This window comes from Helicoverpa armigera, chromosome 20 (assembly GCF_030705265.1).
Source record: "Helicoverpa armigera isolate CAAS_96S chromosome 20, ASM3070526v1, whole genome shotgun sequence".
Taxonomy (NCBI): Eukaryota; Metazoa; Arthropoda; class Insecta; order Lepidoptera; family Noctuidae; genus Helicoverpa; species Helicoverpa armigera.
Window position 1 is genome coordinate 8222618 of NC_087139.1, and position 24569 is coordinate 8247186.

The 24569-nt window shown below is 37.4% G+C and overlaps 4 protein-coding genes across 5 annotated transcripts; 2 read left to right on the forward strand and 2 right to left on the reverse strand.

Annotated features, from left to right (window-relative positions):
* Nucleotides 1–254: 254 nt before the first annotated feature.
* On the reverse strand, nt 255–8853 carry LOC126056292 (uncharacterized). Its single transcript, XM_049848927.2, has 4 exons — nt 7728–8853; nt 7366–7495; nt 1192–1351; nt 255–696 (listed from the first exon to the last, which is right to left on the reverse strand). Exons 1-4 carry the CDS (start codon nt 7749–7751, stop codon nt 525–527), a joined length of 486 nt encoding a protein of 161 aa, XP_049704884.2. The 5' UTR covers nt 7752–8853; the 3' UTR covers nt 255–524.
* LOC110376454 (uncharacterized) lies at nt 1712–7168 on the forward strand. 2 transcript variants are annotated; one of them, XM_021334931.3, is made up of 5 exons: nt 1713–1874; nt 5263–5388; nt 5854–5957; nt 6238–6483; nt 6557–7168. In XM_021334931.3, exons 2-5 carry the CDS (start codon nt 5286–5288, stop codon nt 7103–7105), a joined length of 1002 nt encoding a protein of 333 aa, XP_021190606.1. In that variant the 5' UTR covers nt 1713–1874; nt 5263–5285; the 3' UTR covers nt 7106–7168. The 2 variants fall into 2 exon arrangements, with proteins under 2 accessions (XP_021190605.3, XP_021190606.1); XM_021334930.3 differs by lacking the exons at nt 5263–5388; nt 5854–5957; nt 6238–6483; nt 6557–7168 and adding an exon at nt 2174–4389 and having other exon boundaries at nt 1712–1874.
* A 2185-nt stretch (nt 8854–11038) lies between the features above and the next one.
* Nucleotides 11039–13671, forward strand: LOC110376438 (uncharacterized). The gene is made up of 5 exons (XM_049848924.2): nt 11039–11484; nt 11660–11810; nt 12520–12679; nt 13031–13217; nt 13500–13671. The coding sequence occupies exons 1-5, from the start codon at nt 11411–11413 to the stop codon at nt 13654–13656; spliced, it is 729 nt and encodes a 242-aa protein (XP_049704881.2). The 5' UTR covers nt 11039–11410; the 3' UTR covers nt 13657–13671.
* A 183-nt stretch (nt 13672–13854) lies between these two features.
* LOC110376416 (serine/threonine-protein phosphatase 5) lies at nt 13855–23807 on the reverse strand. Its single transcript, XM_049848910.2, has 9 exons — nt 23565–23807; nt 23181–23422; nt 22662–22809; nt 21201–21322; nt 20582–20852; nt 20007–20237; nt 18319–18538; nt 17778–17859; nt 13855–17508 (listed from the first exon to the last, which is right to left on the reverse strand). Exons 1-9 carry the CDS (start codon nt 23656–23658, stop codon nt 17446–17448), a joined length of 1473 nt encoding a protein of 490 aa, XP_049704867.1. The 5' UTR covers nt 23659–23807; the 3' UTR covers nt 13855–17445.
* Between the last annotated feature and the right edge of the window lie 762 nt (nt 23808–24569).

The following is a 24569-nucleotide window of genomic DNA, read 5'->3' on the forward strand; positions in this document are numbered from 1 at the left end:
GTACATAATACATCCTTCAAGTAGTAAACTATAGGAACGATAGAAGAATTTATAAAAAGAATAAGAACCTACCTACAGACAAACAACCAAATAGATCTGCTACGTTATTAATATTGTTAATATTTATAAAATGTTTTTAAATAATATGATAGCAAGAAGTATATAATACAAAAAGTTCAACAATAAATTAATAACTTAAGAAAATTCAATCATAAAACTCTTTAGAATTTTTCAAGGAAGATGATGAACGGAGCCAATATTAACATCACTCAAACCCTGTTGCTATAGTAAATGACAGCTAATTAGGTCATAAATACGGCCTGGACTCTACCAAAGTGAAATTGAGAGGATATTTTTTTAAACAGCCAATAGAATTTCTCCGCACTGCGTTAGCAGAAACGAGATATTTAAATAACGAAATTGACAGGTTTTTAAAACTTCTCTTTTCGCTAATTTTTGGTATAGTTTTGGCCCAAAGGTCTCATCTTAAATCCCATTTCGACTTCACTAAAATCCTATTAAATTCATTTGAACCCTGGCGTGTTAGTAAGTACAGCCAGGTTGTTCATCAGTATAGGTAGATGGCGCTCCTGCAGCGGGCAGGGTCCGTAACTGCTGCAGCTGCGGCCGTGCATTCCTGACAACATCGCGTCTTCCACTGCTGAGGAGTTTACCATCGATGAGAGAAGGCGATTGCTGGAAGTTTTAAAAGTCATTTTGTTAATTGTTCATTACTTTGTGTTGAAGGGAAAGATATGAGCTGCTAATCTATGTACAGTTCTGCTAATGTTTTTGCAAACTTTGTAACTTAGGTACAAGCGCCATAATGTATCTGGACAAAAAGAATGGGCTTTTGTTTATTGAATCTTTCAAATCCATCCAGTACTTCCCGGGGACCGCATTCAAGCAAACAAACTTCAACTTTACAATAATTTATATTGTCAGTATAGATACTGGAACTCTCTGGTTCTCTCCCATTTTAGTAAACGACCCTATATCGTTGTATCAACCTCATTTGCCGATAGAGATACTGTCTAATATATTGGGATTTATTTAATTTAGTACACATAGGTGTACCGCTATCTGAATCAGTCCCTTGACACGGTCCAATGACAAGGCTCTTTGCCATTACCTTCCAGCCTTTGACCAAATACCGTTACTATTCAGCAAAGAGAGGATTAAGGAACTTACTTCACAATATGATTGAGGACCACTCTTGTGTTAACGTACTCCTGTTGTGCAGCCCAGCACGCGATCTTGAGGGGGCAGCCTCGGAACCCGTGGCTGCCTGACATCATCTGCTGAGCGAAATCCAGGACTGCATCAGCACCGAATTCTGCGTTATCTAGAACTGGGACATCAGAAAATTATTTTTAAATATAAATCAGTGGCGTAAGCAGTCTTATAGCAAAGATGATGATGATGATATTTTATCGCGAATAACTCAGTCTATTTTTTATGAAAACCACAATATAATAATCCATATCGTTTTCGAGGATATCATGAACACATGTGGGAGAGATTTTTTTTTACATATAAGGTATGTGCGGTGTGTAGTAGAGTTAATTTGCGAAAGGTTGCTAGAAGTTACTAATAATATCACTGACATATCAAAGATAAAGTTCCAAAAAGTCTTGCTTTACGAATAAAATTGTAAGCTGGTTACAAACACCAAACTTTTTTCGTTTTTTAAAAGAAAAACGAGCTGGCCTCGCTTCTATTTTCAAGACTCAGCACAGCATCTGCCAATATAATGTCAGTTGTATAAAAGGTTAACAAAACATCACAATCTTTCGGGTTACAAAATAAAATTTTCAGTGTCAATAGTGATGAATTACTTCATTTAGCAAGGAACGAACTTGCTGAAAACTACCGTAAGTATTTTCCATTTAACTTTTGTAAATTATTTTCCCTCATAACTTTGACTATTGTTTACCGGTTAATCGTTGAGTAGATGATATTTTGATCGTTAAAACAGTGATTTTATGTACAAAAAGAATTCATATGGTGTCACAATCCCTTGATTAGTACATATTGATGTTTTATTTGTTTGGGACATCTCGAATGTCCAGTCCATTAGAAATTACCTGCTCTTGCTCAATTTTATACAATATCCACGTTCGATGCAAGAAATGAAATGAATATTCTGACCCAAAACTGTTGAACTCGGCAGATCATGGAGCAAATGTACCTGATCGAGATATTCATAGACAAAGTGACAGTATACGTAAAAGAAAACGACGAAGCCACCACTAATAAGAATCTTATTATCAGAGTAAAATTTGGACCTAAGACGCAGTTCATTATTAAAGAAGGTCAACTAGCTGTGAACGAGAAGAAAGACGACATTATAGAGACTGACGAAAAGACTGGCCGCAGACAATGGTCAAGAACAGTAAGAGTTGGCAAGTCATACCTGTTCCCTTCGTACCCAGATACAATATTACAAATATTGAGCAAGTTTCCACTAGAAATAGAAGTATGGAATGACGATGACACTGAACAGGACAACATATTTGTTGGTATTGGCAGTATGCACTGGGATTCACACTTTTTCCAAATGTTGAAAGACTCCGCAAATGCATGCAAGATTCATGAACCGTTATCGATTAAAAGCAAGACTACCATTTGGGCTGAATGTTGTTGTTCCGAAGCTGGTAATATCGAATTTATACTTAGATTGACTGCTTTGGGGGAAAGCATTATTACAGAATTCCAACAGTTGATGAAAGATCCAGAGGCATTTGTATTTAGAACTAATAAAGCACCGAGTATGTTTCAATGCAAGAGAGTTGAAGGCGACGATCCCAACTTTACAATGGTTGGTTCAATTTATGAGACTACCACGTTAGAAGATCCAGATATAGTAGATCCTGCACATAATAAGATAGAGGTATGCACAGAACTGCAGAGCTGTGGGATGACCGTTAGACAAGGGCAGTTTGTGTGTGATCACAATGATCAAGATGGTGCCCCAAAGAAGAAATATAAAATTGATAAAATTAGAATGGGTGACATTGTGGGTCCTTGTGGTAATAAAAACTGTGCACTAGCGCACAAGGTGAGAAAGTATATTAGAAACCTGGATACCTATAAAGCGAAAGCTGCTAACATCACAGAAACGAAGACTGCCGGTAGTCAAAGGATATGCGGGAAGTGCATCTGTAAGGACGACCGCTGGCACAGAGAAGACTGTCCTGAGTCCTCCCAGGCTCCTCCGATAGTTAAGTGCGAAGGCTGTGAAGGTATGGCATTGGCTGGTGAGACTTGTCATGACAAAAAAGAAAAACATTTTGGTACGGGGGCGACACCTAAATCAAGTGATACGCATGTCGGTTATGTTTATAGCCTCACCAGATTTCCACGTAGTAAGCAGGGTATGTATGGGCAAGATACAATAGTTGAAAATTGTTTCTCTACGCAATTCAATAGTTCAGTTAATGTCAGCAATAAAGGTACAAGACAAAATGTATGCCAAAACTCGGAAGGTGGCGAGTGCAGTTGTTCTAAATCAGGAAACAGATCTCTCAACAAACATCTCAGACACACGGAAACGACGTTCACTACTGGCACTAATACTCCCTTTTTATACAATTTGGACATTGGTAAGTCGTCAATGCCGAGATCTTCTCAAGTAACTAGCATTGGAACCAATTACAACACAATGGCATATAATGTGGGAACCAGTTCGGGAAACCACACAGACACTAGAGACACTAAACGTAAAATGCAAGTTTATAATTGCTCAGAGACACAGGAGGATAAAGACTGCAGATGTAGTCCAAAAAAGTCAGCCCCTCTTTGTAAAACCATTGATTGCGACTGCTTATCAGAGACACGGAATATACTTGCTAGGAAAACACATAAGCCGTACTGTCCGTCCTACAAACACAAGCTTAACTGCCCCGTTACAATGATGCACGAGGAAGAGGAACAAAAGTTGGAAGAAGAAGAAGAACAAGCAGCGCCTCTGCCGTACGGCTTGCCTCCCATCCAACTGGGGCCTTGTCCTATCCTGGGCAGGCCATGTACGGTACCAGACGGATTTGCCAGGATGTACAAGAACGCTCAGTTGCCGTCGCTACCGTTCAGTTACAGTGACAATGGCAAAGTGTGCTGTTCTAAGGAGTACGAAAGAATAAAGAAGGCGATTAAGGAATATATGAAGGTTGAGAAAGGTAATGACTTCCGTTGCATTAACCAGTTTGACGTAGACACGGAGAGGCGTTGCTGTGACAAGGAACAAGTTCTCCTGACTCTTATGGGCAGGTCATGCTGCGGTTCACATAAGGCTGCAATTCAGGAAAAGTATCACGAAGAAGAAAAGAAACAACCATGATCCCATTGATGTTTTATTTTGTAACCTGATTAAACCTTTTTTACAGCTGATGAGTAGTTTTATTTGAGTATCCTGGTTTATTTTGTGTAGTTGTTGTTAATACCGATATATTGACGTAGTGAAGTGTGTAATTGTAGAATAATATTGCTATGAAACATTTATTACTATGAGGATGCAATTGCTCTAGCTTAATTTTTGGTTTGTAAAGCATTGAATGAAGGTTTTAAAAGTAATCTTAGATTCGCAGATTTGGCACAGTGACGAAAGGGTATAACCCTGTTACTAAGACTTCGCAGTCCGTCTGTCCATCCGACACCAGGTCGTATCTCAAGAACCGTCACAGCTAGATAGTCGTCACTCATGATTTATTTAATTGTTGTTGCTATAACAACAAATGCCTACAGAAAATTAGAAAAAGTAACAAACATACCTTTCGATGTTATGGAACCCACTGTGTTTGAGTCCGACTCGCAATTGGCTTGGTTTTCATAGACATATTATCGATACAAAAATCATCCAAAGGGATTTTATTTGGAAGTAAATAATTTATGTTTTTCGTGATACATTTATTGGAATACCGTAGTACCTAATTATAAAACAATATTTTATGTATCATCATCATCATCATCATCAGCCTATCGCAGTCCACTGCTGGACATAGGCCTCTCCAAGTGCACGCCACACATTTTATGTATTCGGATTTGTAAAATTATTTTAGAGTTAGATGGCCCATTTATCCACGGAGTATTGGGTTTTTATCCGGGTTCGTGCAGAAGTTCCCGCGGGACGCGGGTGAAACCGCTGGCAAAAGCTATTTATAAATATTCTGTAACTTGTGTACCACGAAACAAGGCTTATTTTATTTTTACCATAGAATACCGCAATTTTGAAAATCATAACTAAAAATAATAATAATTGTTTAGAAATTATTGTTACGTGAAGCAGTATGCAGTCCGAGAAAGATGATAAGGATGATGAAAAGCAAAAGAAGAAGAAAAAGAAGAATGCTACTTCTAAGTACAACTACGCTTTCGGAGACTATTACCCAGGTACGTTTACAATATGCGTGATGACAGCTAGAAATAGTGATTCGAAGCAGTCCACTTTAGATTATGATGCAAAATGGACCTTATTTTAACGTCATAATTTGTAATTTTTTTTAGACAAGTGATAAACTGACGTTTAAAAGTTTTTGTGGTAAGACGGCAAATATTAACTAAGATAAAACGCATCAAAGATTGAGAGAGTCGTGACGTGTCGTCACATTTATTTATTTGTACTTAAAAGTGACCCATCCACGGACTGAACGCGCCAAGCGTTGCGTAACTTTATGATTGATTGTTCTTACTTAGCCATGTGCATGTTTATGCGAAAATGTCTGCCAATTTTTGGGCAGGTAAAAGGCAACCCTAGTCCCTACAAATGTGACATCGTTGCGCGAGCACACGACAAATGTATACATACTAGTATGCATACTACTGGAGTTATTTTAAAAAAGCTGTTTTTGTTTTCAGGAGTATGTATTGGGCACAAACACTGCTTCGTGCACAGGCCAGGGCTACCTGTGCCGGCCAGCATGGGCTGGTTGTGGAACGCAACAGATGTGCCTGGCATAAAGGTATGCTTTTAAAATAATAATTAATGACAAATTTCATCACTCCACCGTCCTCAGGCACAGTGGAGTGATGACTTGCGCAAGACGGCTGGCAGGAGCTGGATGCGAGAAGCCGAAAATCGATGTCAGTGGCGTGCACTTGGAGAGGCCTATGTCCAGCAGTGGACTGCGATAGGCTGATGATGATGATGACAAATTTAAAAAATGCACAATGAAAGTGTGGTTTTGAACTTTGCCTACGTAATAGATATGTCGATAAAGTGACCATTTTAATTAATTAAAGGGAAAACCACCAATCACCATGCGTCGGGGATGGTCACCGGGCGTCATTGGTAAAAGCGTGGCTAAAACTATGACCTTCAAGTTTGCACGAGGTGGCCCAGACAAAGATAAGAATAAAAAGAAGAAGAAGAAAGGGACCAGGGGACCAGGTGCTGATGTAGGCGGAGGCGACTCCGAGCCTGAAGAACCTTTGGAACCCAAACCAGCGCTCAAAGTACAGAGGAAAGGCGATGTTTTTACTATTCAGGTGAAACAATAACTATGACAGGCATAGAAGTTGTAAATAATGTACGATTATTTTAACGTACTTTTAATTGTAGGTGAATCCCTTGAAGGATTTGACTGATATCTTGCCAAATGAAGACCCTTACGTGGACTGCGATCCCATGGTCTTCAAAATCATTAAAAAGAGGAGCCCAGAAGAGCAAGCGAAAGTCGAAGCTCGGAAGATGGTGAAATTAAAAAAGCAACGAGACGCAGAAATACGGAAGGCGTTGGCAGAAGCAGTCGAGGACATATGCAAGTGTGCGTACATGGACGTGTACTGTAACGACCTGTCAGCGATTGACAGAGTGATCGACAGCTGTCCGGCGTTCAAAGATCCCGAGTGTATCTGCCAAGAAGAATCTTTGAGTTCTTTGTCAAGTAATGCGACTTGGGACATAGAGTACACGCCTCCGTTTGGATGCTTCGACTTGGCTCCTAGAAAGAGGAAGATGTTCATTCACGTAGAAACACAGTACATACCAGCGGACGCAGGCATCGTGGAGCCTCCTCCACCGAAACCAAGGTGCAAGAGATCCTGTGCCTCTATTCGTCCCAGAAAGAGAATATCTAAGAAGAGTTGCTGTGGCCCATGTGGAGTGTGATTTCGGGTGTATCTAAATGTATTAGCTGAGATATGCTTTGAGTGAAATATGCTTTCGAAATAACTAGATTTTTTCATCTAACTCCTTAACAGACTTACATTCAGAATATTTTTGATAAATTTTCACAATCACACGAGCTTTTTAATCATTACACATACTGAAAACTATATTACACAATTATCCTTAAACTGGTGGTTGAATGAAGTAGTAGGTACTCGCGCTCACCATAATTAGATTTAGAATAATGGAAGTCTACTCACTCCTGGCGTATCTTCCACTGGCTTCATACGCGTAGTACTTGAGGAGGAAGGGTACCACGATACTGGTGCCCAGAACGACGGCACCGCCCAGTGCCAGAGAAGCTGGGTTGATGTTTATTAATGGGAAATCCTGAAGAACAGATACATAGCTCAGCTTATATAGAAGTTCAAAAAATAAAGCATAGGTACAGGTTCATCAGTAATAAGGACAGGCTAAGAGATTTTGAATTGGATGTCAAATATACATTGTGCTATACGAGAAAAAAATGGGGAAAGTATTGCAAAATAAAATATGAGCTTTATTTTCTTTAAACTGAAGTTATAAGGTAGTTAATTAAAAAAATAACGCAAAAATAACTTACCAAAAGGCCGTGTGCCGAATTCATAGTTCTTTTCACCGGAATGCTAATGAAAGGAACTGTAAAATCCAAGTCTATCTGGAATATTGAACGAAAATCTTCATATTTAGCGGATAAAAATAACTGAAAAATAATTAAGTCTAATTTTGTTTTAATGTCCTAATGCACGATTAGATGATCCATAATTCAAGGACATCGTTTTGCGCGAGTAAGCTGGACAAGTCTATGTATGCTTAAGACAAGGTGAAAACTTCCTCACTCTAATATCCTCATCGACGGTATTGAACGAGAACAGCTTCCCCCGCCTCCCCCCCTCCCTCTTCTTCTGCACATCTTTACTGTTCACCACAATGAACACAAAACATAAAATATAGAACACTTTGAACATCTTGTACACTCGAATCACATTTTTAATTGTGCCAATAAGCTGTGATGCTCGCGCCAAACCCTAAGTCGCTTTGCCACCATTTTTATGTTGTTTTCATTTAAAATGGTGAAAGAAATCAATGAGCATGACAACGAACAGTTTCCGCGTATTGTTAAACACAATAAAATGTAGCGTTACGAGTTAGAGCCTTTCAAAATTATTGTATCTTCTTGAGCTAGGAAAGATTAGACCTGTCTCATTCATGACAAACGATGGGAAATTGGGTGTTTGCATCCATGTTGTCTCCCAATTCTTTAGGAAGCTATTTTATCTTATTCCTAATCCTTTAGCCATGTCAAAACTATTATTACATACATAAAACCTAGATTAAGTTCGTTTAGTATTTCATTTTTTAGGGGGGAAAAATCCAGAGCGTTAGAAGTGGATACTACAAAAATGAAAATTTCAATATCTCTAGGTACACGCAACATATTTTAGTGTTTAAATTCAAAAAACATGATTTTATAAAATGCTATCCTCATAGTCCAAAGATTTTATTACCTGTATTGTTTTGCCACGAACTCAGCTTTTCATATGGTATTTCTTCTCTACACGTTCTTAGCTCTGTGCTCAGACAATTTGTAACATTTACACGGCTATGATTAACTTGATGTCATTTTTTAGATAAGTCTACGCTCTAAAATTAGGTGTATTATCAATTTTAATAATACATTTGTACCCAATTATTACCTATGACTACACTTTCACGGATTTCACAGCTTTAATTAAACATCCATGAGGACAATGGACCTATAATTAAGGTTTATCAGAAACTTGCAGTCCCGATTTTGCTTTTGATTCAAAAATTAAAAAAAAAACCTACGTTTTTGTTATTATTTACGTGAACAATTTCACGCTCCTAAAAATACTTTAACTGGGTCATTTTAAAATAAGTATAGGTACTTACACTTTGATCTGCCTCGTTCGTCTAGTCCTCGTATAGTGCAACTGTTGTGCACAAGGTCTTGGGTTCGATTCTCAAGTGTCCGTCGTCCGTGGCTAGGACGTAAATTTGGCGTCCCTGAATGTGACTCAGTAGCAGTCTTTGTTATATTTCCAAGTCTTACTTATTTGAGAAAACTCTTGCACAAGGCCTTGTTAGGTCTGCGGGTTGTTCGAAAGAGATACCGCGGCCCTGGCACATGAAAGGCCTACGACGGAACACGACGGTTTTTAGTCAGTATGAGTCTGACACTCCCTCGCCGCTGCTAACCCACAGCGGGAGGGGTCATTTGATGATTTTTGACGTCGTTAAAAAAAAGGCCTTGTTAGGTGGTTAAGCCTGCAACTCACTCTTTAAGACTTTTAAAGATGTTTGTTTTGTAACGTTCTTCTTTATAATTTAGTTAGTTAGTGCCTATATTAGTGAGCGTTTAGGCAACACATTGATTCTGGAATTATTATTTTAATAACTTCTACATGATAATGGAATTATTCCCTACGACGCAGTAGCAAATCAACTTATGTATAGATAGTTCAACTCAGCTTTGCGCGCGGCCCTATGTGTGCGTCGGCTTGTAAATATACAACTTTCATTCGTGTGACAGTGACGTCGTCCAAGCATGACGTGTTCTTATCGCTTTTTGTTATGGGTACAGTCGTTTACGAAAATACTAGTTATTCACGGAGAAATTATTAGGGAGTCAGGTAAAGCGTTTTAAAACATGAAACAACATTCAAAGCTTTTTATTATTAACATTGATAGCATGTAAGAAATAAATAAGGTGAAATATCTAAGATGAATTAAATACTCCTTACATATTTTCTAGCTCGGGGTACGCGGACAATAAATAAAAGTGTGGACTAAGAATGTAAAAAGAGGTATAAATAAAATGTGTGGGGAATTTAAAAAAAATATATTGCTTCGCATAATTTCGACCAAAATAAGACGGAAATAATGAAACTCATAAATGAACGTTTAAGTCAAATTGATGAAGGGATGTGGGGTAATACTTGTCGACATGTACAAAAGAAAAAAGAAGAATACTATAGACATTTTGACATGGAGTCAGAATTTATAATATTCACCTTGGAGAGTAGCGAATCCGAAAATTCATCATTTGATTTTTCAAGTAGCGATTCATAATCATTATAAATAAATAAAGATTAAATTACGTAATAACTGTTTTTCTTTAAACACCCGTATACAACCCCTAAATAACTGTATTGTACCCGACTGTACCTCTTGTCACGCACACAAAGTCACTGTATATGTACAAGGGTTACCCACACATAAGGCCGCGCGCACGACTGAGTTGAACTTACTATACCTATTGTAGCAACTGTTTCAAGAAAAATTGAGTTAGGTTGTGTATGCTGCTATTTTGCAAGAAGACAGTATGCGAAGCCGGCAGCCAGCAATTGATCTTGAATGCTCGTTGTTTTGACTCGAACAATGCCTACACTTCACGCTCTGAATGAGACTTAATCGCGGTTATGATGATTTCTTTTGCGTCCTTACTCGATGTACTTTAGCGGATAAGTGTCGCTAAGTACGATATACATACCTACATATGTATGTAGAGTAAATTAAACCTTCCTCTCAAAATTCGGTCAAGTGCGAGATGACCTGATTCTCTTTAGCGTAAAAAATATTGCAAATTGTTTTAACTAACCCTATATTCAGTCAGGTGGATCAATAATAATAAGTACCTACCTCTAAATAAATCACTCATCGGCTGGTTAAAGAACCAATAATTGTGTAAATAATTTACTCGTCTACTAGCCTATCTATAGGAAGTGAAACCTTTTTAACGTTTTGAAGTTCATGAGCGATAAAATTATAATTATTTAACTTTAGTACATCGCGGGCATATATTGCCTTCCCCACATGCTGATATCAGACTGTTCAGTGTTCGTTTTTCATTAGTGTACGGATCCAGCGGTGTTGAATATTGGTATTTCTCATTATTTTAACGATAACCTTACGACTACGAAAGCACGTTGCATGTGTTTTAGATGCCACTCACACTGAAACGCCGCATGAAAAGTAAGAGAAACACGTTTCCAATTTCCTACACTGGAATTAGGAACTAGGAAACGTACAGAAATATCTAAGTCAGTGGGGAATTAGCCAGTTGTTTTCCTACAAAGATTGTATCAAAAGCGTGACGTGTTGTTGTAAAAGTATTATGCAATGTAGACCACATGTGACAATGGTGTTTCCCCATGTCATTGTGCCGGAGCACGCTACGGAACGCCCTGTATATAGACGTATGCGGAATTGGAAGATGGCAGTTATTTCCAAGAGTCTGGTAAGATGGGTCCTCAGGTTCTATGTGTGGTGATCGCAGGGTGTCTGGTCCTGGCAGCCGCGGAGTACAGGAACGATGGGTAAGATGTCTGGATATTTTTGGAGACTCAATTTCAGGACTGATGATCAAGGACATACCTAAATGGGGTACCTATAGCGCCAGAGTTCCACTTTCAAGGACTTGCCTTAAGTGAAATAATTTAGGCCTTTGTTTTAAACTCACCTCCCTGAAGACACTTACATAATCTATCTCAGTTTTGATTTCAGAGGCTTCGTGCCCAGTTTTCAGCGGACTGAGGACCAGCTGGCTGAACCTTCAGCCAGGGTTGAGAAGAACAGAGACGAGAGAGACAACCAGGCTGACAGGACACAGAGATTTGGCATCTCCTCTTATGGCAGCACCGGGGTGAGTTATGATAAGACTTTTCTGATGACTAGAATGATTGAACATCAGCTGCACACTATTGAGTTTCTCTTTCTTGACTACATTTAACAGGTTACCTTGAAGATTGTTATTTCTATATTTGTTTACACATGCTAATGGATTAGACCAAACTTCAAAACATAAAGCAAGATTTTGGTTGAACTTACCTATTACAGTTAGATTTGGCAGACTTAAAATTTCGCGAGCAATTTAAATAACTGCACGATTTTCAGCTCGTTTGTAAAACATTACAGTTAAGCTAGGCACGTTACCGATGCGTGGGCGGAGAAATGGGCTCGTTTACTGAAGCAGCCAACCGCTAAATTCTTTGGGAGAGGCATGTCACTCGAATTATCTGTTTTCATTACTATCTTCAAAGGCCTATCATCAAAAATGAAAAAGAGGTTTTAGCCCAATCGGCCCAATACATTATGCTCGAATCTTTATCCCTGTAGCCCAATTTTGTGAAGTCGGTGAAGAGTGCCTTCATCTTCCATACCTACTTTTCTGTCAGTCAGACGTTATCTTATGCCTGGGGATGCAAATCTGGGAATTTTATGTGAAACTGTCTGTTTAAAATTACCTACTCCTTACATATAATTGATTGAAAAAAATACATTAGGTAGATATTCAAAATCTATCGGTATACATAATGTACGGTAGTTTAAACGGGCCTTTACTTATTTTCCAGGGTGGTGGTTATGGCAGCACAGCTCCTGGCCTATACGGACCTGTGAAGATAGATCTTGGAGGAGTTCTCATAGGGTCTATACTGGGCTTCGGAGCAGTCATCATCCTGCCTAAGATTATACACGCCTTATCATACAGCTATGGTGGTGGATATGGACGTAGTAAGTTTTTATAAAATTTTAAAATGGGCGTTGCAAATTGGTTTTCAGTTTTTAAAAGATAGTTGATTCTCATTGTATTTGGGCGCTTCTAGACGGCTATATTTTTGTGCAATATGTGGCTATTTGATTGTTATCATGGGCCACATGTAGATTGTAGATAAAAAAAGTAGCCCGTTTAGAAGCGCCCTCATTTACATTTCTTAGGACAAAACCAACAGATCAAATAATTTTTCAGTCCTCTATATTCTATATATGTACTTTATCTACACATTCCTCAGGATCATTCGTATCCTAAGACTAGCTGTCATTACCAACAGTCAACTGTCCTCAAAATATTGTTTCTTCTTCCAGGTCTAGAAACAGACTTCGGCCAAGTATCAGAGGTGTTTGGCAAGATAGACGATATGCTGAGCAGATACAACGTGGACTCCACGGCTTGTATGCAAAGGCTCGCCTGTTCGTATGTGCAGCTGGCGAACGAGAACATGGTGAACGGGAATGCTACTGACTTTGATGTGCTTTTGTCTTCTGTGTCCAAGTAAGTTTGTTATTATTTGAACCGATTAGCACCTGTGTTGCGCTTTGGTGTGAAAGAGTAATCATGATGCTGGAATGCTGGTCACTTCTGAAAGAATGGTCAGAAGTTTTTCATGCGGACTTTTTGATAACTCTAGCGACAGTTTCAAAATTCTATTCCACTAAGTAGGGTGGAAAAAAAAGTCCATATTTAAAATCCCGTAATCACGACAGGCCTTACGACCTAACTCCTGTGATAAGACCTGAGAGACCCCTTCTTATGACTAAAATGGTTTTCTTCCAGCAATACACTGGTAAGCCGAATGCTGGACGGCACGGCAGTCTTCGAAGCAGTGTCAGCAGGGCGGTCGCTGGACTCCGACTGCCACTCACTCTATCACAAATGTAAGCTGGACAAGAAAACAGTGGTCAAAATGCTCACCCAACTTGTGCCCTCGTAAGCAAAAACATGATGAACAAAGTTACCTCAATTTTAGTACGTTTTTAAAATAAAGAATCGAATTAAATTTTGTTTTTTATTTGAATGTCTACACTGCTCGTCAAATAACTTTGCGTTTCCGAAGTAAGTCTGAGCCCTTGCGTATACGCAGGAAGCTAGTAACGAAATGAAAAGGGCAAAACAATAAAAAACGCAAAAGACAAATTTAACAATTTTATTAAAGTCAACACCAAAACCTATCTACATCATCTGATATGCTGGGCAATGCAAACCTTGAACTATCCTTACCGCATCATTGACATAAATATTGTATTCCCTCACATTAATCGTGTACTTCTAATTATTTAACATAATTCATTTATTACCTAAGAGTTTGTTATATAAAACTTATGCTTTTTGAGCATTTTTTTATGTTGATCATTGTTTTGATGATCGCTGATGGTGTTATTTGAAATCACTATTTTTGACGAGTCTTACTTTGCAAGCAAAACAACTGCACCCGTGTGTATTTGATCGTTTGGAAATCGTCAAAATTACGGCAACCGACCACAACATTGATTCCCTTGAGCTGTCTTAAATAATATGACGTCATCACTGCCGTCGGAAGGCAACGTTTTCATAAGAACGTCATTTACACAGCGACCACCAAGAACAAAAGTTAAGTCATGTGCACACAGGAGTATTGAATACACATTGCGTGAAGCCATCAGGCTGTGCGACCCAAGCTCCTCCTTATGTTAACACTAGGCTATACTTGGCTTATTTTTACTGCACACTATCCTTATTTTTCTCATCCTAACGGCCAGTTGCAAAATCTGCATTATTTTATTTTTAATACACGACCGTTTCATTAAAATTTGAAGTAGTTGAATATTGATGCAACCGACCCTCAGACATTTCAATTACTAAGTAAATTAGTTATTACTCCTACCAAGCCGTGAAAAACTTCAGTTTTCCAAACACTTCATTAGCACCTTCTTATTCTATTCTAAATCCGAATGTGCATAAAAACAGCCAAAGTAAAGCCCCCATCTATTGTGTACGTACTCTTACAATAAAGCTAATTTTCACCAACGTTGGTCATAATAATTCGTAAGTAGTAATTTTATTGCATGACAACATTATGCTATTTACTTTAGATTAAAAATATGACAGCATCGAAGTTTTAGTGGCAACTCTTGCAGAATGGCAACACATTTTGTTTGGTTTAATACTCAAAGACTATTCTATTCTATTCTATTCACATAGGGTATTCAGGCATAGAGGATTTCTGATCAAAGATTGGTTCAACCATCTTGCAAGAGTTGCCACCACATTCCCTCATTAAATGCAGGTTTCCGTTTTAGATCTTATAATATTTTTGTTAATATAATTGGAATAATAAAATAAAAATGCATTATCGAGTTAGATAGTAAATAGTATATGTGGTAACTAATTATATTGTAAAAGCTAGTATTGAGACTTTCGCAGACAATATAGTAAAATATAATAATCGCATCGCGAAATTAGACAAGACAATTTTGCACAAATTACTTACCAGGGCGTTATTTCGCTTATTGTATGATTATCATTTATAATTATTGTGTAAACAGCAAGTTTCTCTGAGACGATTATTGTAACAAAGAATGGCCTGTATTTTACTATTCTGTCAACGAAACCCTCTGTTCAATATTGGAAAGACATGTAACTAAATGCAAAGTATATACGTCGGCATGTTGTTCGGTGCAACTTTCATAGTTAAAAGTATAAAATATATACACATTTTATCATTATTTAATATTAAATCTTTGACATCATTCAGTGATGTGTGAATGGCGGGGAAAATATATATTTTAAATAATAATTAAAAAAGAAAACAAATTCATTCGGCGCTGTTGCAAAATAAGGAGTGTTGAACCTCTTACACTATTTTATTTTAAAGATAAAAATACAGCTTGAAATAATGTTATGTTTATCTTAATTGTTTATATATTATTTTGGATTATTGTGACCTAGAGTATACGCGGCTAATTATTCGATGAAATAAGACTTAGTTAAGAGTTAATTGAAGAGTGTCACTAACTTGCTAGTGATAGCGGAAAGGCCACTAAACGCGAACTTTTAACGGTAATTCACATTGAGATAAGATGCAGCAAATACAGATATTGCTAAACATATTTCCTTTATTAGATTTGAAATATACTCCGGGCATTTAGAAAGGAGTATTTGACCTCTGTCTTAACACGATAACCAAAAATGTCAAGACCTGTAACAAATAGCATGGCAAGTACGAAGCATCTTACAGAAAAATTCACCACATCTGGTCAAACCAAAGTAAACTACCGTTAAAAATCGTGTGCACTTACAGAAATATTCACAACAGCGCGTGAAAAACATAAGTTTACAACTAAGACTTATGAATAGAATGTACAAGTAGTTTTGCAGCTCGAAAGACAGTGCTTCGCTAAGCTACGCGTACTATCGAGGAAATAAGACTACGCAACAAAAATGGGGAAAAAAGAACAAAAAAATCTAAGCGTACACTCATTTCCTCAAAAATACCCCTTCGTATTGTCTTGAAGAATACCTATGCGAGATTTTACCCGACTCTCCCCCATTTTCAAGCGTTTTTAAGCTGTGTAAGAACTATTTCTAAATTGCATTTTTAATAAGTGTTCCGATATTGGAGCGGTGACTAGGTACCTGATGCAATTTGAGCTAAAACGCACAAAGTTTCGTTCAAATCGGCTCAGTGGTGACGTAACTAATCATCATGATATTTCTAGAATAATCGAGTATGCAGATAAACTGTCTTGAATATTATTATTAGAATGAATAAATGCTCCTTACATGTTCAAAAATTAAAAGGAGGTATCACTCCTGTTTCTTATACGGTAATTTAGTTCTCATGTCTGTTGAATAATGATCCAGACAAACTGTGACCATTTATTGCATTGTAATACCTATTTGAAGCTTATAAATGTAGCTAAAATGGTGATAACGACGCCATTTTGTGATAATACGCAATACAAATACAATTAAAAATGGAAATACAATTTCATCTAATGCAAGATCTCGAGTCATAAAATAATATTTTCATCCCACCATCTCGGAAAGAGTAGTTTTACCCTTTGATATCTGAGCGCAAAAGTCGTTTTTATCCTCTAGAGCGGCAAAGTGATTTGAATTTAGAAAATCGTGTGCAATACTCCATTTGTGACAATCTTGATCAGACTTTTCAAACAAATACATATTAAACAAATAAAATACCGCTTAAAATAATTATTTAATTAATTAAGTATTTTTTATTATTGTTTTTACACAGATTTTTAACGTCGTTTCATTTTTAAAGTGAGTTTTCAAATATATGAACTTTAATAGGTACATCTTTTAAATTTGATTCTCGTATGTGCGCGCCATTTTGTTTTTTTAATTTCCTCGATGAGGTGGGATGAAAAGTTACGTGTTGCACTCGAGTGCAAAGATTTTTCACCTTGTGCTCTTTTAATTCCCTCGCTATCTAAATCTCGCTAAAATTGAGCCCGCGGTTAAAAAGCAACTTTGCACTCTTGTATAACAAATAACTATTTACGTATAAAATGTGGAACAAACAAACAACGGGCAACACTGAATTACGTCACAAGATGGCGTCATTTATTTCCAATTTCGACCACATTTGCCGCCTTTCTGCACAATATTATTTATAATTTTTGAATATAGAATAAGGGTACCACCTACTATTGTTTTGTTTCTAAGTTTGTGATGGAGGAGGTCGCATGGTGTTGGAGAGAGTAGTCACCTATGTACTCGATCATTGGCACAGCATGTTGAAGAATGAGTTCGCGTACGCCATCGGCTTCACGTCTGGATGTGGCTGGAATTAAACGTTTATTTTTCCATAAATTTTATGTCTGAATGAGCATACTAGGGCTACTTCCTGCACGTGGGTAAGAAGTTACCTATATGTTGTTTTAAATAACTTATTTATTGGGATAAAGGCAGAAGCACTATACATTTATAAACTGTCAAGTTTTATCAAAATCCATCGTTATTTGTGTGTAACAGAGGAACAAACATAAATACACGCAAACAAACTTTTGAATATAAAATATTAGTAGGAAATAGTAATGAGTTTTTACTTACCACAGCTTCATAAGTAGTGAAGTTCGGTTTCAAGTCTTTACCATTCATTGTGATGAAAGCACCGAGGTTACCCATTGTATCACTGTAAAGCAAACAATTAATTACTAATTAGGATTTCTCTAAGCATTATTTCACAATAATATTTGTAAAATCTTCATCAGCTTAGTCTTTTCCCAAATGTTGGGGTCAGCTTACAGCTTTAGACAGATGCAGTTGAGAACTAGTGTTTTACATGGAGCGACCCAGTTACCCAGACAACTCGAAACTACTAGTAAAAACTACGAATAAAACGGGGTCCAGGTAACATCATATTTCCACATAATAATTAATTTTCTCATTCCAAAGATGTTTCATTATAATTTTAATTCGTCGTCCTCGAATTGTGAACCTTCTCCTTTTTGGGAAGTCGGTCAAAAAGGCCTCCCCACGCGCTGAGGGGATGACCATTTCCACCGCGCTGAGCATGGCGTGTTGGTGAGTAATTTGATTAATACTAAGTACATTAAATACTTTTTATTTTTAATATCAAAAGAAAACATACCAGTAATTAGGTGCAGAGAACACCGTGATGCACTTCCCATCATGAGCGACTTCATACCCATCGTTCTTGACCTCATGGCTTCTAATGACGTAATCCAAGCCATTGCGTTGTAAGAACGTGTTGGTGACATCGGGCCCGAACTGGCAGCCCACGCCGCGCTTGGACGGGGCGCGGCCCATCATGGGTTGAGGGTCAGACCAGAGGAGCTCGCACATTATACCTGAGGGATACAAAATAGGTTTAACTAGCTTCCGTCAGTGTTAAGTGGGAACTAATTCGTGCACCTATATAAAGATGTAGACTATAGTCTTCCACGATAAATGGGCTATCTATATTTCATTTGAGTAGGGTATTTCGTAAAAGTAGTAGCAGTTAGTTAAAGGTAAACAATCTTGACATGACTTTTATTCAAAAACTCAATAAAACAATACAATACAATAATGACAATAACGCAAACAGTTGAGCCATTATTTTAAGTGGCAGTTTATTTTTTAATATTATTTGTGAAGGAAATCTTATCAAGATTGTTTACCTTTAGTGTGCCTAATCAAATGAAGTACAGATTTTTTTTAATCGCATTGAGATAAGCGAATCTGGTAAACAAACAAAACTGTTGTGGTAATATTGTAATATTTTACATTATAGATTCTAGGGTTAGGCCCAATCAATCAAAGTAAAATATCATCACAGTAGTTGCACGGTTCCTAAAAGTTAGTCTCATGGAGAAAAGCCAGCAAGAAACTCCATGGAAACCCATCAGTATCATTCTATATTCTAAAGCAAACTCACCGTCCTCAGGCGGCTGCTTATTCCTGTCCACTTTCCTGATATCATCGAGCGTGACGTCATCCTTGGAGAACAGACCACCATGCATGACCATCACCCGGCTATTGATGCAGTGGGCTAATGGCAGCCAGTTGTACACCTCGGTGAACACAGTATCATTCTATATTCAAAAACAAACTCACCGTCCTCAGGCGGCTGCTTATTCCTGTCCACCTTCCTGATATCATCGAGCGTGACGTCATCCTTGGAGCACAGACCACCGTGCATCACCATCACCCGGCTATTGATGCAGTGGGCCAGTGGCAGCCAGTTGTACACCTCGGTGAACACAGTATCATTCTCTATTCAAAAACACAAACTCACCATCCTCAGGCGGCTGCTTATTCCTGTCCACCTTCCTGATATCATCGAGCGTGACGTCATCCTTGGAGAACAGACCGCCATGCATGACCATCACCCGGCTATTGATGCAGTGGGCTAGTGGCAGCCAGTTGTACACCTCGGTGGACACAGTATCATTCTCTATTCAAAAACACAAACTCACCGTCCTCAGGCGGCTGCTTATTCCTGTCCACCTTCCTGATATCATCGAGCGTGACGTCATCCTTGGAGAACAGACCGCCATGCATCACCATCACCCGGCTATTGATGTAGTGAGCCAGTGGCAGCCAGTTGTACACCTCGGTGGACACAGTATCATTCTCTATACAAATACAAACTTACCGTCCTCAGGCGGCTGCTTATTCCTGTCCACCTTCCTGATATCATCGAGCGTGACGTCATCCTTGGAGAACAGACCGCCATGCATCACCATCACCCGGCTATTGATGTAGTGAGCCAGTGGCAGCCAGTTGTACACCTCGGTGGACACAGTATCATTCTCTATACAAATACAAACTCACCGTCCTCAGGCGGCTGCTTATTCCTGTCCACCTTCCTGATATCATCGAGCGTGACGTCATCCTTGGAGAACAGACCACCGTGCATCACCATCACCCGGCTATTGATGCAGTGGGCTAATGGCAGCCAGTTGTACACCTCGGTGAACAGGTCAGCCATCTGAGATGTGTATTTGGAGGAAACTTCACCTCGGAAGCCGTACATGCGGTTCATGTCCAGGGTTTCGTGGTTTCCTGGAAGAATTTTTGGTTTTTATTCAGTAAATAAGAAGCTTGTGGTTAAGTAACAGCCGCATGATGCGATCGATCATACAAGTGTTGCAACACTGGGCTCGCAATTAAGCTTTAAATTATAAAATTGATGTCATTAAGCATGAAGATTAATCCGCTGGGATGGAACAATAGCTTAGCGAGTTTGAAAACATTTTTTTTACAATTCGTATAAAAGCTAGCAGCCTCATAGATTTGTTACGGCATTACAATGTTGAAAAATCATCCCTTATTCTTCATCTCAATTGGTTCTTCAGCTTCAGGTCAATCGCTAATTCATCGACACAAAGCTTTTACATACAACTCACCTCGAGACATATAGAAATGATCAGGGAACAGCAACTTAAAACTGAACAGTGTGAAAATACACTCCACACTGAACGATCCTCGGTCCACAAAGTCTCCGTTGAAGAGGTAAGGGTTGGTCTCCGAAGGCAGGCCGTTCAACTTGAATATGTTCATCAAGTCATAGTACTGGCCGTGAATGTCTCCGCAGACAGTGAACTTGGCTTCATCAGCAACTTTGATGTCTACCAGAGACGGTTGCTTTTGTAGGTAGGCTTTGACATCAATGAGTATCTGGAAATTAATTCATAATCAAAAAGATTTCAATATAGTATTGGTTCTTCAGTCTCGGTTAGAACAAAAACGAAAGAGTAGCGTTTCCACCCATTTCAAGCATCAAAGTCAAATCATTTATATCATTTAGGCCTTTACAAGCACTTATGAACTTCAAAAATAATGTCTAGCAATATGTATTGCAAATGCTATGAAAACACTTTTATTAAAGAACCAATAAAATAACTTTCTTCACACTATCCATTTACTTTCTCTATTAACCATGCATTCTATTGAGACTCATGTAATAGGGGGCTTGCGCATGTTACCCTTTCTTGGCCAAAAGGCAGATTTATCAATACAAATTACCTTGTAGGCATATTTCTTATGTAATTTCTTCTGTTGTTTATAGAACTCCATCAGCTCAGTGACAAACTTGAGGGTAACCTTCCCATCCTCAAGTGCTGGACCGACATATTCATCTTCAATGGCTGTTAACATAATAAGCAATTTAGATTTTATTGCTTTAACTTATACAACTATAACTAACAACTTTAAGTATAAAAAGATCCAATTTGTTAGGCTGGTTGTCAAGACTCCAAGAGTTTGTCTATAGCAGAATCAATAAATAAAGAACTAGAGCTCAAAGTCAAAGGTTTTTTATATCATATAGACCTATGTATAACAGGTTCTTAAGAAACGTCAAAAGCTTGGGGAAGAATCTGTTTGCCAAAAGAAGTGTTGACAATATTTTATATGTAGCAGGTAGCTAATGAGAGATTGCTTTTGCAGCATCGCAACATCTTTACCTGTCAATTTTCTTATTATTTAAGAAAGTCAGACAATTTTTACATTGTTATTTACCAAAGAATTTGATAGTTGGGGATAGAATGAGATTTTGCTTGTTTTATGTAAAGACATTCTAAGCTGATAAGTTTGCCTGATGAAACATTTTTGTGGCTCATCAGCAATGTTAATGAATTGTTGTTAAACAAAAGTTAAAGAAACAGAAAGAGAAGTCAGAGAACAGAAGAGAACAGTGCTTGAGGCTAAATGCAAAACACAGAGCAAGCAGTAAAGGATCTGTGTTTTGGGACAGTCTTTTGTTTAGATGTTCGAAAACTGCTGATTTATCAGCCTAAGTTGAATAAAGTTTTTGGGTTAGAATTTAAGGTCAATGGCTTAAGGTTAATAACACTGCAATAAGCGACCAATAATTAAAGTCCATTAATATTCAGGCAGGTCAAGATAAAAGTATCACAACCAATCAATTTCATTTTTGTTATCATTATAAGTTTATGATAATTTCTGTCATCACTATCTGATTTGTATAGGCCTAGTATTTGGGTTATTACTTTGTTAGTACCTTATAGTTTTCTCTATAGAATATTTCCTTAAATATAGAATGATGATTACGTAGTTGTTTTTTTGTTTAAATACAGCACCATACGTTTGTTTAAATACATTAACTATAAAAGTTTATAAGAATTCAAGATATGTTCTTCAAAATGTTCACTGTATGGATTCCATATTAAGCCCTAGTATGGATCTTAAAGCATATTTGCCAGAAAAAAGTGGAGGTAATCTTGTCTCGTTCACTGTGTTAGGTAACAAAGAAAATTAAGACTGCAATTTTGTTTTCAAAGTTTTTTTCTTGCTTAAGGGCAACCCAGAGGTTCTATTACCCGATTATAGACACCAGCTGCAAAAGAGGTTGAAGCCTTTGTTGATGAGAATGTGTGACCCATTCAGTTTCTTGCTGTATTCAGTCGAGTCTCACCCGGATCTGAGTTTTTGGTAAATAAATACAAATGGTCAACAAATACTTACTCATAGCATCCAAGTTGATAGAATCCGCTATGTTGACCTCCTTCTTGTCAACAGAAATTGCCTTTTCGAAGGCAATTTTCTTAACTATCTTATTGCATTCAGTGTACTTCATTTTCGCATCTTGGTCATTTGGCCTAACTTTGGTTACCTGTTAATGTTTAAGATCAATATTAAATGCCATTGTATTGTTGCTTCGTAAAATATGGTGGTAAATAACTATTATATTAAGTATAATTAAGTCGTACTGAAACAGCTATGAACTGCTTCAAACCAATTTCATAGATTGTCTCAAGATAATTGTTGTGTGGTGTAAAATGTAGTCCAGTGGAATGGTTGCTAAGACAACATGAACTCTCCATTATGCCATTTATAAAAATATATAGATGTACAAATACTCTGTGGAGTATAAAATACAATGTAACATAATGACTTACATTTTAAATTAGTTAAGTTTGTGAGATGATAACTAAGTTTCCATCAAACTTTCAGCATAAATATAAAAGTGAGAACAATACTTACGAATTCAAAATCCTTAAGCGCTAGTTTGTACTTTCCTAGGGACATGTATGCCGCCGCCCGTCTGTAATAGGCCTTCGTGTATGCTCGGTCCAGTTCTATCGCCTTCGACGCATCACTCAGGGCGTAACCAAAGTTCTCCAGCCTCAAGTTAGCTATACTCCTATTTGCGAAGTACACCGCATTCTTCGGGTTCTTCTCAATAGCTTTTGAATACAACTCGATGGCATTATTGTAACTCTGTTCTGTAATTTGAGGTTATGTCAGTCAGATTTTGTTCTATTCCTGTCACGATCAATATCCATATCATAATCATACTTGGACCATATTTTAAGCTGATTAACATCGCTGAGGTATATTGTTTTTAATAAATAAAAAAATACTTACTTTTAAAATACTCATTAGCTTCATTCTTCAATTTGTCCGCTGCCTCTATGTCTTCTTGGGAGATAGGTCCGGTAATTTCTTCATTAGTAGCCATTGTTACAATATTGGTATACTCAATCGCGTTATATAGTAAAATAATGGCTTAATCATAAGAAATGTGATTTCCTCTCATACATTTACATGATATCCGCAATTCATGAAAAAATAATTGACAGATTAATGAACGTGATCGAATTCTTGAATGAATTTGTTTGTCATGTGAATGAATGAAATGAATATCACAGTCATACAAGAGGTTACATTTTTTAGAACTTTTCGCTACATTTATTTTAATCTTTATCTTTAAAATCATAAATAAATGAAATATAAAGTAAAATAGGCCAGCACCTATTTCATTAAAAATTTTGCTAACTATAACATTAGTTCTAGGCATAGACAATGAATGTTATGTAGTCTATGAATAAGCAGCACGATTACCGCCATTATTCAAATTCAAATAAAAGAAAATAAGGAAAAACAAATGAATAATTAATTGTAGGTGATACAAGTGCAAAATTGGACGCTTACTAAATAAAAAATGTTATTGTGAAACCATGGGTAAGTGTAGTCATCGCAAAACTGAGAATTTTGGGTTCCTACGTTACTTACTTACACACAAACCAGTACAACTAAGTTAGACAAAGCTGATTTTGATAATTTTCTACGTAGGCAATTCCCTTTCTCTTGACTCTTGAAACAAAAGATATCTATGAGATCTTTAACAAGCTTCTATTTATGTTAATGTTAAGTAAAGGCTTATAGAATTTTAGACAAATCCTTCAAAACCTTAAAGAATATTTCTGTTTTCAGATTTTTGAAAATCATAATTTCACTAAAGAGTTGCTGATTTCAACGGTTAACTTCGCATTTATCAATCTAATATGGGTGAACCGAAATTATGCTGTTTTCTATTTAAAGGTAAGTACATAGGTACCTATGTGGTTTCTATATACTTTTATTATTTAG

Bases quoted from the DNA above. Each gene is read 5' to 3' on its own strand.
- LOC110376438 (XM_049848924.2), top strand. From the start codon at position 11,411: ATGGGTCCTCAGGTTCTATGTGTGGTGATCGCAGGGTGTCTGGTCCTG. The intron at 12,680-13,030 runs GTAAGTTTTTAT...TTCTTCTTCCAG, and splicing joins TGGTGGTGGATATGGACGTA to GTCTAGAAACAGACTTCGGC. The intron at 13,218-13,499 runs GTAAGTTTGTTA...GTTTTCTTCCAG, and splicing joins CTTTTGTCTTCTGTGTCCAA to CAATACACTGGTAAGCCGAA.
- LOC110376454 (XM_021334930.3), top strand. From the start codon at position 2,177: ATGGAGCAAATGTACCTGATCGAGATATTCATAGACAAAGTGACAGTA.
- LOC126056292 (XM_049848927.2), bottom strand. From the start codon at position 7,751: ATGAATTCGGCACACGGCCTTTTG. The intron at 7,496-7,727 runs GTAAGTTATTTT...TCTGTTCTTCAG, and splicing joins ATTCGGCACACGGCCTTTTG to GATTTCCCATTAATAAACAT. The intron at 697-1,191 runs GTAAGTTCCTTA...TAAAACTTCCAG, and splicing joins GTCCTCAATCATATTGTGAA to CAATCGCCTTCTCTCATCGA.
- LOC110376416 (XM_049848910.2), bottom strand. From the start codon at position 23,658: ATGGCTACTAATGAAGAAATTACCGGACCTATCTCCCAAGAAGACATA. The intron at 20,238-20,581 runs GTGAGTTGTATG...AAATTCTTCCAG, and splicing joins TCATTTCTATATGTCTCGAG to GAAACCACGAAACCCTGGAC. The intron at 17,509-17,777 runs GTAAGTAAAAAC...GTTTAATTCCAG, and splicing joins TCACTACTTATGAAGCTGTG to CCACATCCAGACGTGAAGCC.